This window comes from Lissotriton helveticus, chromosome 8 (assembly GCF_964261635.1).
Source record: "Lissotriton helveticus chromosome 8, aLisHel1.1, whole genome shotgun sequence".
Classification (NCBI taxonomy): Eukaryota; Metazoa; Chordata; class Amphibia; order Caudata; family Salamandridae; genus Lissotriton; species Lissotriton helveticus.
This window is the reverse complement of record NC_136069.1, coordinates 1,547,343,883-1,547,356,674: the sequence shown is the minus strand read 5'-3', so window position 1 is coordinate 1,547,356,674 and position 12,792 is coordinate 1,547,343,883. Positions and strand designations below refer to the sequence as shown.

Here is a 12,792-nt window from a genome sequence, read left to right as displayed (position 1 = left end):
GAGGGAGCATGGACTATTTGCAAATCTAATGGCCAGTGGAAGACAAAACTTTCCAAAGGAAAGACTGTTCTCTCTGGAATGTTGTTGGTTCTCATTCAGTGGTATATGTCAAGCAAGCACTGTGTAAGTATGCTATCTGTTAGGTCACCTTGCTCAGCAGCATTGTTGTCTTTGCAGTCAACATGAGCTTGTAACTCATGTGTTTAGACAAATAATTACAAAGCAGGTAGGCAGATAAGACAGAAATTTGCTGGTGGTTCTTATCTCTACCAGTATACAATAAGCACAGTCTTGACTATAGGCTTATCGTCTAAAAAGGGAAAGCCAGACCAATGCTGCTTCTACTGCTCTAATTGGAGGTGGTGGGGAAGTATTTGGCATTGCCTCATAGTGCTCCAGCTACATTGAAAGTGAAGCGTGTTTTTTTTTGTTTATGGGCAGTCAGAGTCTTCGTTCCACAAACTGAACAAAAGACCTGTTGGGGGGAAAAAGTTCAATAAACCCTAAAATACCTATGTTACTGCAGTAACATTTCTTCAAATTACTTTAGCTAAATGGAGAGTATTTCTATATTATTGAGATGGAGAAATCACGCATCTTGCTATGTCAGAGACCAAACAATGATTGTCCAACTTCAAAGAAGTAGTTACATTGCCCTCTCTAGAAGAGAAGTTATTGGTGCAAGAAATGATTGTTGAGCCCAGGTTTGTGGCCTGGGCTTAAATCTAGGATCCCGGGATTATGTACTGCAAAAAGGACGTAGGTTGGAGTTGCTAAATGATGCACAGTTTAGGACCTATAAGGAAGATTTAAGGGATTTAATTAGGGCCAGGAACTTAAGGGATTAACCTGGGCGTGATGAAATCCAAGGCTGCATTGTTTCATCATTTTAGAAATTAAGACACTTGCAGGTCCCAGCAGCAGTCTTGGATGTTACAAAGCATCAGAGTTAAGGGCACTTGGGCAAGTCCCTTCAAGGTTACTTCTAGCAAGCCAGAGAATCTACAAGGGGGCCAAATAACCTACCTGGAGACGGAGCAAGCCCCGTACTACATACAAATAGTCAGAAGTCCATTTTCTCTGTTAAATATTAAGACACACTTTCTCCACTTTTTCTTCGATGGTCAGCCTTTTTCTCTTCTCTGTGGACAAACTGTCCTTTTTCATATGGAAAGCTGTTTATTGGTTATCAATAAGTATGTGGGTGGAGCATTAGGCATCTTCTGTGTCCTTTACATTCCCTAATACATAGCAAAGGGTAAAATGGTTGTTAAATACCTTTGCTTGATGGTTGGGTTTTCAAAAAGGATTTATAATTCAGAAATTAGCTCCGTTTCTGCTTGTGAAGGGCAATATTGACATGCAAAGTAGCTCAGTGATCTGTCTGAGAGAGAACATGGAAAGTGGGACTTGTTGCTGGTAAGACTATTTTTGTGAGAGTCACGAGGCACACTTGAGGCGCTTGGAGACAGATTATTCTTCCATCGACACTGTTAGATGTCCCGCTGAGAAGATCTTGTATTTTCTTTATTTTTGTAAACCATTTTATTAAAGTTTTCGGTCGCAGACAGAGTATACGAGCATAAACAACAACATTTGCAGTTATTCATCAATCGGTTACATTAAATTCCCAGTACGGTGATCAAGTGGGTGTATTGAGTGTTTGGGCGTGTTTATTGTCTTCCGTACATGGCTTATGTGTACTTGAGTGTACTGGATCTGTAGTGATGTTCTTGGTTGTTAGGATCTCGTCGTAAGTTCGCCGCAGTTGTGGGTAGTGTGCGAGTGTTGTTTTTAACAAACCAACTAGAGGCGGGGTAACTTGGGGTGGTGGAATCCGGGATGGGGTGCAGGGCTGTAGCTGCGATTTTTCTTCAGTGCTGAGAAGATCTTGTATAGTCATAATTTAAACTAAATAGATCCTAGATAGCCTCAAAGAAATTAGATTTAAGGGATGGAGAGGATGTTACCGAAGAAGAACAATGCATGGGAGGGAATTATGAAGATGATTGTGGTGTATTAATGAGACACACGATATGACAGAGAATGTTTGCAGATTGATTTGTACTTGGGCGGAGATCACTCCCTTTGAGGCTGGTTTTAAGAGATTGGTTGTAGAACGAGGCATAAGATGACAAGAGGCACTCTGGGTGGGGGATGGTGGGTGGAGGTTGAGGTTTGTGAAAATAAGTGAGAGCAGCAAAGAGCAAATAACTTAAAAGGATTGTGGAAGTAGCTCTCTGATATACCTGTGCAGCTATGTTTCTGATCAGGTAGTCGAAAATATGAATTGCGTTTAATTATAATGAAATGCTGATAAATAGGTTGAGAGTAATAACTATGACTCAGATACTGAATATTAAGTTCTTGAATGTATTTTTGCCTATGTGACTCACTTTTTCCTGATGGCCACATATGTTTTTGTGCGCAAGCATGGTTAGATGTGAAAAAAATCACAATGCCACGGAAAGCCAGTGTCCTTGGGATGCTTGGTTTAATAATTGCCTGCCACCAAGCTGGATTCTGAAACACTTCATATGATTTCCACAACAGTATCCTGAAATGTCTGAGGCAAAAGAAAACCTTGGAAAGTTTGCTGCTAGAGATGTCGCAGAGGAATTGTTTCTTAATGAGCAAACAGCAGTCCAGATTTCGAATGCAAATGCAAAATTGGAAATTAAAATGTGCTAAATAAGATGTTTGTCTTGGTGCCCTTCATAGTATGTCTCTTTCGGTAGGACTGAGCATTTTTCCACAGATAAATAAGGAGGACGTAACCTGGTACAGGTCTCTGCAGAGTACCCGAGGATTTTCCAGCAGAGTGGACATGAGAACTCCCACCCATCCCTAGCTTTCCAGCCTCTGGAGTGCCATCTAGTGTGGCTCCAACTGGGTACAGTTCACTCACTGTTTGAGGAGTTAATTTTTTAGTGTATTCAAGTAGTTTGTTACTTTACTCTGTTTTAGGTGCTTTCATGAAAAGCTGCGATTTGGGTGCCCTATCTTAGAAGCATAATTAATTTTGCTGTGTCGCTGTCTCCCAAGCGTTTCTGCACATAGCCGTCATGCCTTCCAAACACAACTCCATGACTTGTCATTGGTACATGGGGTTTGCCAGCTACATTCTGGTGAGGAACAAACTAACAAACAAGTTAGCTGCAAATGCCTGATACTCTGCAGGATAAGGTCATCTAGGATATATGTAACAGCCAGCTGACAGAGGTGTGAATAGATTGCTATTTCTCTGTAAAAACCTGCTTTGCACCACAAAAACTCAAATTTGTGAGTGGGATAGTTATAAGATGGACTTGCAAGTGTTCTAAATAAGTGAAGCTTTCTGTGTTGAGGTACTGTCTCATACTAGGTGACCTCTTTCCTGATGAAGACATTCAAGCACGCTTATTATTCCAATACTCTAGTAGGCAAGGGTCTCCTGATCCTAGTCGCTAAAGTTCACTTATGCCTACTAAGTGTTTTATTTTTCAAGGTAGTTCGACTACTTTACAACTCATTTGCTCATTCTCCCGTCACCTTAGTCTCCTCTTCGGTAGATGGATTGTACTGTGAATTCCCTTAAAACTGTAGGACTACACCCACCATGGAGGGCCTCCCTCTACACTTCTCAGGAGAGACTGCCAGGAGGAGCGCTCCTTTCACTCTCCAAACACCTGACCAGTTCTGTGAGGCACTCGCACAAACTCACTCTCACTTATGATCAGATGAGGCAACCTGCGTGCCAGCTTTGAATATACCCAAGCTACCTCCTGGTGCTTTCGAGCTAATAACAATTTTTTGTTATGGTGTATCTTGCAGGGCCAGCATGAGTCAACAGAGCGTTCATGATGCCATCGTTTAAACACATCCTCCAAACTCATAGAGACCATGAGTCGAGCAGCAAGTCCGCTTGTGGGACCAAGACTCTTGTTTGTGGAGAGGAGTGGGAAGTATGAAAAGTTGTGGGTGCTGGGAGTCATAAGGCTCTAGGAGACGACCAGACCAGCTGCATGCAGGATGGTGGAGAAACTTGAAATTGGAGAGGTCATTGGCGACCCAAACCTAGTTATGCAGGTGAAATGTTTAAGTGAAAGGGAGGAATAAGTAGAACTCTTTTTTTTTTTTTTTTTAAACAGGAGGAGGTGTTGTCAGGCTACCACCCTACATCTTTTTCAGGAGTTTTGTTCCTTGTTTCAAAAATATTGTCTAGCAATGGGGGATCCCAGCTTCAGCACGTGACCAAACATTGAGAGATTTGCTGCAAGCCACTTTATGACTGATTCTTGAATTGCAAATACGTGGTATGTGATGTAGCTATGTAATTAGGTATGAAAAAAGTATTCTCATATTATTTTTGCAAGTTCTTTTCTCCATCACCTTCAGTTTCGTGTTATTTTACTTCCAACAGGACTCTACACAAACTAACATGCATGGCTACACACACTCGCACAATAGTGATGTGCACAGCATCTTATGTTTGAGGTTGTACTTAAGCGCACTGCTCCTTGGAGCTAGGTGTGCACTGTCATAATTCTAAAGTGATGAAGGGTATGGAGACTTTCAGTGGACTTTTAAACTTCAGCATACAGTCTGACCCCTTGAATCCCTCTTCTGACAGCCTAGACAGACAAGATAATTCCACCTATGGCTTTACAGGATCTTCAACAGGAAGGTATCCATTAAAAAAATGTTTCGTTCATGGATAATAGACTCTCTAGTAAGGACTTGTAATTGGGAGTCCAACACTTCCTGGCTGATTTTATTTTGGCTGTAAATAGTAAAAAAGCTACCCTTTTTAAAACTCACTTTGAGCGTTTGTGGGAAGTTGGTAATAAGCATAAATGGCTGCAAGGAACAATTCTGAATACATTAATAACATTCATTTCAATATATTAGATGTATAGCACATACTAACTATGCCCTGTTGAACTATTGCAGTGCAGCTGAAAGCCCCTGATGTCAACATGCTTTCGAAGAGTAATTGCACAGATTGCACCCTGTTATGTGCGTTCTGTTGCGGTCCCGTGTTTCAGGTTTTTAATGATGTGTTATGAAGTGATGCTGGTCGTTTGTTAAAGTTTTTGGGGAGTTTTTAGTCCAAAACTGATTGTGTTTGTTATCTCTTGTTTGTGCAGCTTGTGGACATTGTTATTAAGGCAACAGTGGTCCCTTACAAATAATAATGCTTAATCAATAAATATAGACAAAGTAGTTGCTATATTTGAAAATGACATGCCCAGCCGGGCAGAGGTCTAGGTATTTACTTTTCAGTCAATGTAAAACATGAATAACACACAATATACAAGACAGGGCACAAGCCTGTACCCAGTCAATCACACAAGAAATATCAGGACAGGGAACAATTAAAGGGAACAAAAAAAGGGCTTTGGCAAGAGCTTAACGTTCTGTAAACTTGTTAATCGCACAGTTTTGATTGTAAAACAGAACAATATTGACACCTTCACACTTTTAAACGACAAATAAATCATTCCAAGTGTGTAAGGTGCTCATAGTTGTCAACTACAGTAGACAACTATGATCACCTATTTCTTGTGTGATTGACTGGGTACAGGCTTGTGCCCTGTCTTGTATATTGTGTGTTATTCATGTCATTACATTGACTGAAAAGTAAATACCTAGACCTCTGCCCGGCTGGGCATGTCGTTTTCAAATATAGCAACGACTTTGTCTATATTTATTGATTAAGCATTATTATTTGTAAGGGACCACTGTTGCCTCAATAATATTGACTCCCAAGGTCCCTTGCCGACTTCTTTGGGTTCCCTTGTTGTTTTCAAAGTGCTTGTGGACATTGTAACATTGTGAAGGTATATATACGGTACAATGTATGCACGGCTGAATGGATATAATGCGTGTATATTCGTTCCTAAACGTATATTGGACCAAGGCTCAAATGCTACACTAAAGATAGCCTTTCAGAGGCATAGTTTACACCGTGGGGAGGATAATGTAGTTGAGATGCAAGTCTTTGCGAGGTTAAACTTGTTTGAGACGCAATTGATGGATTTCATTTTGTGCATGATCCCAGTAATTGCGAGCAAAATAGCGTTGCATTGAACCTAAAGGCCTTTCTCCCTGACTCTGGGGGTCTGTGGAACTGCAGACATGTAATTACTTGTAGGGCCAAATGTAATACACTTGTGTGATACTGCGATAATGCATTAAGGGACTTGATCGCCGCATTCTTGTATTTAGGTGAAAATTTTGTTACATGATTCTCTGATGTCTAGGTGTCTCATTGTCTTTTCATGGTATGAGCTTATTTTTGTGGATCCCTTAGGTAATTAAATGAATAGTTTTGTTTGTGCAACTAGATGTAGTGGAATTGTGTAGCCCAGCCTTTATTAAGGTTAATCAAAATGTGACATTTTTCTTAACAATAGAAAACATTTAAATATATTAAAGAAAGTATTACATACCTAAAAATTAAAGATTAAGGACTTAATTGCATTTTTTTTCCTTCCACATTAAAATACCTTCAAAGTGCGTCTGAGGCAAATTAGGGTATTTTTCACACAACCACTTCAAAAAAAGTGCACAATTACTTTCAGATGCCATTTGCTCTACTGTGGTGTCCATTATAAACAGTATTTTCTTATAGTCCCTTACAACTGGTAGTGTAGTAAATGAAATCTTTATTGCATGATTAATAAAAATCTTTACATTATAAGTTAAAATCATTAATGCATAAAATCAGTAAAACCCCAAAAGGTAATGTTAGAAAACAGTTGCAGTTTGTTGAATATTAAGTGCGGAGCTAAGTTCAAAGGTGTATTACAGGATCTAAGTTTAGCAGCAGTCAATAAATGCAGCGACAACGGGTAGCTCAGACAGAGCGATCAGGCTCGATTTTAGGAAATTGCATCTCCCAGACTCTGTTTCATAATATAAATTTTGCTAAATCCACTGGCTCCGTGATGCTGAACAACAAGATTTGTTGCCTCGTTGAAAGTTCGGGCACTGTGAGTGATAAAAACTGTTTTTAGCAGTCTGCGGCGCGACATGAGAATTGCAGGCCAACGACAAATCAAGTGGTTAAAAGATTCACATTATAATGGCAGAGTCGGCATTTTTCAATTGCCTGGAGAGTTCACCATCTGGGGTTTAATTCCTTGATATGTAGGACCATTAACCTGGCTAAAAGGATTTGTTTTAGGAGTCCACTTGACAGATAGACTACGGTCTGACAAAATCCGATTGTGCGTTACAATACGACCACCCCACGGCTTGCAGAACTCTTGTTCATGTCGCTCTCCTTGGATAGCGTTGTAGTATTGTTTTTTCAAGGCGTGTTTGAGCACGACACACGAGAGGTGCAGGCCATTTAACACCTCTTGGTCAATTTGAAGGGTGTAAATTGAGAGTTGTAGTTATTGTGACCAAGGATTCCCACTTTGACTGAAAATGGGCTGGAAGGCTGCTTTTATTGTATTAGCCGGCGCCTTGATTATTCTATGATAGTAATGTACAAAGGCCATCCTGCTCGCCCACATTTGGGCCACCATTCCGAATTCCAGCTTTATCAGGGAATTCCATAAATACAGAGGCAGGCTGAAAGGCTCTTTTGTAAGGCTTGACATGGTATTTGTCCAGGGTACGTACTAACTGACCCGGGTAAATAAATAGGTAATCGCTGGCGGCAATGTGGCTGCCAGAACCTGTCTTATTGAGCCAGTGGACGGGCTTTCCAGACTTATTCAATTTACTTACACTGCTGATGATTGCCTCAGCTTTTGTGTGGGCATGTCTTGGTTGCTTTTTATGACCGCTTTTAGTGGTGAACAATACACCTGGGTAGTTGTAAGAGTCAGCATTTTCAATTTGTAACGCCCCCAGGCTCCACCTGTAGGTTGATTTTTTTGACTGGGTGACCAAAGACTAGATATTGGTCTTAAAACCATTTGCTGCCATTTTGTTAGCCTATTATTCTTGTGCATTGCATTCAGAGCTCTCTTTAGGCATATTCTCTAGTGGTCCAGGAGGACAATATTGTCAGCATATTGCAGTATATGCGTCTTGGTTCTGCCTATCTTCGGAGGGATAATATTGGCGTGTTTGAACGCAGCGCCCATATTGGCCTTGTAAAGATTGAATAAGAGGGGCGCAAGCACCCAGCCCTGCTTGAGACTGGTGTCAGTCCTGAGTAGTGTGTACCTCACTTGGTTTTGGGATAGGGGTGAAGGATGCTGTGAGGAGTCATCTTCCCATTTTTCCAAGGGCCACTAAGAAGGCCTTGTTCTACTCTAGGAAATCTTTCTTAGATGTGTATTTTAAAGGTTAGAGTTTTGTAAATTATTTCATTTCCAAATCTGTGAAAGAGTAGAACGGAAAACTTATGGCAAATCTTTTGGGTTTTGCAGACTCGGAGAAGAAATGCAGCTAAAGCAGGAGTTATTTATATTGTTGGGATTCCCCTCAAACTTTTTGTGCTATTTCACAAAATTGTGCAATGTCATTGCTGGTCTGTGTCTGTTCTAACTTGAATGTGCCTTGTTTGTGTGGGCTGCGTTGCATTTACACCATCTGTTGTCTGTTCTGTTTATGACAGCACGTTTTAAGAAACTGCCTTTTTTTTAAGTCTGACATTTAGCAGTCTTATGTAATTAAAAAAACGAAAATTAAAAATAAATACGTATATACAAACATAGATGGGCTTTGAGTCAGCCCTGTTAATCTGTTCATTTGTCATGTACATTTGCTTCCGCTCACCACAGCATACAGCATGGGACCACTGACTTTGTTGCCCTGTGGGTCTTCCTATAAAAGGGCACTTTATTGCCAGAGCTGGTGGGCTAACACTTTCATATAAGTATGCTTTTCTTCTTTCCTTTCATATCCTTTTTTTATTGCTCAGTCTGTTTTTAGGTTACAGTATTTCAAAGCTAATTGTAGAGTAATAAGAATCGTGTTCATGAATACTCTTACATGTCCCACTTTTAATATTCTACTAAAAATAAATGCAATGGTTACTTTTTAGGTCGAAGTACAACCTGCATTCAATGCGTAAGCATTGATTGCAGTGCTTCGACAACTAATGTCACCCGTATTTGGGAATGTGGACACGAGAGGGTGCACGAGCGCAGATTTGCTCAGATTTTACCTCGTGAGCGCGCACGGCGCCGTGCCCCTCTCGTGCCTCATTCCCATGCGCAAACACTCCACACTCACGCATGCGCACATACACAGCCATACACAGGCACACACACACTGCATACACACACGCAGACCCACGCGCGCACACACAGACACACGCACGGACACATTCGAACAGACACACGAGCGTACACCCCCCCACCCCTCTGCATGTACGCACGCACACACACACAGGCGCGCGCATGCCCACGCAGGCACACACATACAGGCACATGGCACACAGCACACATACAGGCACACAGCACACATACAGACACACGGCACACAGCCCCTCCCTCCCCTCCCTTTAACTCACCGGAGTCGGACTCGCACCATCTGTTAAGGGAGCCCCGCGGAGCACTCGAGGTCCTCTGGCACTCTCCCAAAAAGCAGAGCTTTCCCCATAGGCATGGGGGCCCCGCAGTCTCCACGCTGGTCTTCACCCGGGCCCCCTCCTGGGACCCGGGACTTCATGTGGCACTTCTCTTCTCCGGGCTCGCGCTCCGACCTGAAAACGAAACTGAAGAGTGGCGCGCATGCGCAGGCAGCCCCCGCCCTCCCACTCCTCACAGGCCAGCGAAAAGCTGATGGTAGCGCAGGACTAGTTTTGATAATGGCTACCTTGTTAGTTGGGTGTGTCAGCTTCCTCGAGTAGGTGAGATCGGATTGTTGTACTGAATTGTTTACATGTTTTCTTGGCCGATAGAGTCTCCCAGGCCGTCAAATGTGCGTTTGGCAAATGTTGGTAAAGGCATGTGCTGCTGAGTACTGTGAAAGCAATGTTGTTATATTTCGGCTGAGTTGAACATACGTTTGCAGTTCTGATGTAATTTATTGTAATGTAAACTGTGTATGTCCCGAAAACCTGACAACAAAGGTCGAGCTGTACTGCAAAAGTTGGTGTGTGTATGTGTTTGTGTGTGTGTGTTTGTGTGTGTGTGTGTGTGTGTGTGTGTGTGTGTGTGTGTGTGTGTGAGGGAGGGAGCAAAACTGAACAGGGCTTCCTTTTTTGGTGGGGATGTTTTTTTGTTAGAAGTCGCTTTATGCAGATTTGCCCACAACCAATGTGGGGGGCGATCTGTAAGTGCCATGGCAACGGTAAAGTGGCCGTTGAAAAAAATTGAAGGTATTTGAGAAAATGGACGCATATTGAATAGAAAAGGTTGTACTGGGTGTGTTTACATGAACTGAAAATCAAAAGGCTGCACTACGCGCAATTCGTGCACAGCAAAGAGAAATTCTCGCCAAAGCCCCTTTCAGGAGGCGCGTGTATTTTTCAGCGCGTTTCCTGCTATTTGGATGGAGCAACGAGTTTTTGGGGTCTGGGCGCTCGGTGCGGTTCTGGAATGTTCGTTCGTTGGGCCGAGTCAAGCTGGTCGGCGGAGGAGACTGTATTTGGTTTTGTTTTGTACCGTTTAGCAGTGACTCAGTGGGCTGTGGCTTCAAAAGTATAGATTCGTTCTTGTTTGTAAAATACACTTTAAATCCTATCCGGTTCTGGTCAGTGCGCAGTTTTTGTCTGCAGGTAGTATTAACCAAACCAGTATAAAAAATCATATTTTTATAATTTAATGAAGTTTCTTACTTCGTGAAGATATACAAGTATGTTTTTCGTCCAGCTAAGATTTTGGCGAGATTCTAGGGCTTTTATGAGTATATTATTCTGCAACATGTCAATCTGTAGGTTTTTAATCCTTTACCAACAGGGCCACTAAAACACCTCTTTATGGGGCTGTGGCATTTTCCGCTTCATTGTGCCTTTACTGCAATTTCCAATTACTAACTTCACCCTCTGCTGCATAACTTGCAGAATTCAACTCTCCGGCTCAATGGCGAGAGCTGCCGATTTGGGAGTGGGGGGGGACTAGGTAAGGTTGGAGCCTCGGCGTCGTCTCAGCATCGTGTGATTCTGGGCAAATCACTTAATCTCCCCGTGCCTCCCAAAAATGAATGTGTCTGTGTGTAACGTAACTGGCGCTAGGGTAAAGCGCTCCGATACCTTCGGGTCAAGGTCGCGCTACATTAAACTGTAACAAAAGACGGATCAAAAGTGGCCTGCAATGCCGCGCACTTAGTACAAGATGCACTGACTAAAAAAATAAATGCCATTTTTATTTGTAATCTCAATACATCTAAGTCACGTAAATACAACACATATTGCATTACAAATGCTATAGGTGTCACATTTGCGAAAGTTAAAACTATTGGCATTGTAAATGACAAAGCTATTCAATTCAATATTTTCCAAACCAACACATAAATAAAAAATTTGTCATTTACAATACCAATAGCTCAAACGTTCCTAATGCGAGACCTATTGCATTGCAAATGCTTGTTTAATTTGAATTTGTTATTGCAAAGTATATGGCTGCCATGTTTAGGCAATGGAATGTTTTTTTTTTGTTATTTCATTTTTGTGTCGCTTCCAGGCAGTAAAAGGAAATAACCATCACACCAGTTTCACAAGGACAGACCGATTAGGTTTGCCAATGCTTGTTTTCTCATTATATTAGAGTGCAGTGTTTTTCAGCACATTCAATTGAATTGTTTCCTGTAAAATAGTATCAGAGCCGATCTCCCAGTTTCTCATGAATACATAAAAATAACGTTTCTTCTGTTTTTCACAGATCTAAACTCAGCCTATTTCAATCAAGAATAAGTTTACAGAAGGCCAATGTCAAGGTAGGCATTTTAATCTTTTCCAAGTGTGGTCATTTCTAAAAACAATTCAGTTCAATGTATATGTTATTTGTTAATATTGCCCACTAATTTGACAGCTGTTATCTGTGTTGGTTTTGAACCTGTTGTGTTGATATTGCAGCTGTTGTGGATCCAGCTTGCTGTGTATTTTCTGGACTATTATACAGAAAAGTAGTGTGACAGTTGCATACATTCTGGAAGAATTGTGGTCCTTCTTCCACAGTGGTGTTGACCCTTCCTTGAATACATATATACCATCCATTAATTTCCCTCTAAGGATTTCCATATTCTAAAATCAAGAATACCTCCGTTACCGCCTCAGTGGTACACATTTGCTGTCATTAGACAGATAAGAGGGATAGCTGACCCAAGGGGATTTGAACTTGTGAAGTGCATGTTGCATACACATCTAAAAAGTAAAAAAGCTTGAACTCTGAGGTGTCCTGCACGATTTTTTAAAAATACTTCTCAGAATCTTGCAATCTCGATGAAACAGGGGTGGAAGCCATGCATATGATATTTACCCAGTTATATAGTGCAAATCTTTTGTTGCAACATTTCAGTTTGTACATAAATGTAGTTTGTTGTCTCCTGAGAAACATCTTACAATAAGAATTTTCAGGAACTTGCATTGAATAAAAAATAAGCTTGCACTTTTTCAAGCAGAAATGTCCATCCTTTTATAGTGTAATCCAGTAAGAAGAAAGACCTGCTTCTCAAAAGCACATCGATCTAGTAGAACATAAAACATTTTCTGAATTTCAAGGTAATTACTTTCTTTAAATTGGCAGAGAAATTTCAGTCTAGATGACAGAAACCAGTAGGAGAGCGTTTGCACTGTTAGTTCGACACTTAAAGATGGCGCCTTTTAGAGAATGATCCTTTTGTGCTGCCAAGGAATATAGGCTTGTTTATCTGTGTAGGTAATATAAGTACTTCATGAAA

The 12,792-nt window shown here is 41.3% G+C and overlaps 1 protein-coding gene across 7 annotated transcripts in view; it reads left to right on the top strand.

Moving 5' to 3' along the window:
* The window catches only part of FCHSD2 (FCH and double SH3 domains 2), a 502,468-nt gene that overhangs the window by 271,602 nt on the left and 218,074 nt on the right, over positions 1-12,792 (top strand). For all 7 annotated transcript variants that reach the window (XM_078658542.1, XM_078658546.1, XM_078658544.1 and 4 more), the window contains one exon: positions 11,775-11,829. In XM_078658542.1, coding sequence (XP_078514668.1) covers positions 11,775-11,829 — 55 coding nt within the window. The remainder of the gene's footprint in view (positions 1-11,774; positions 11,830-12,792) is intronic.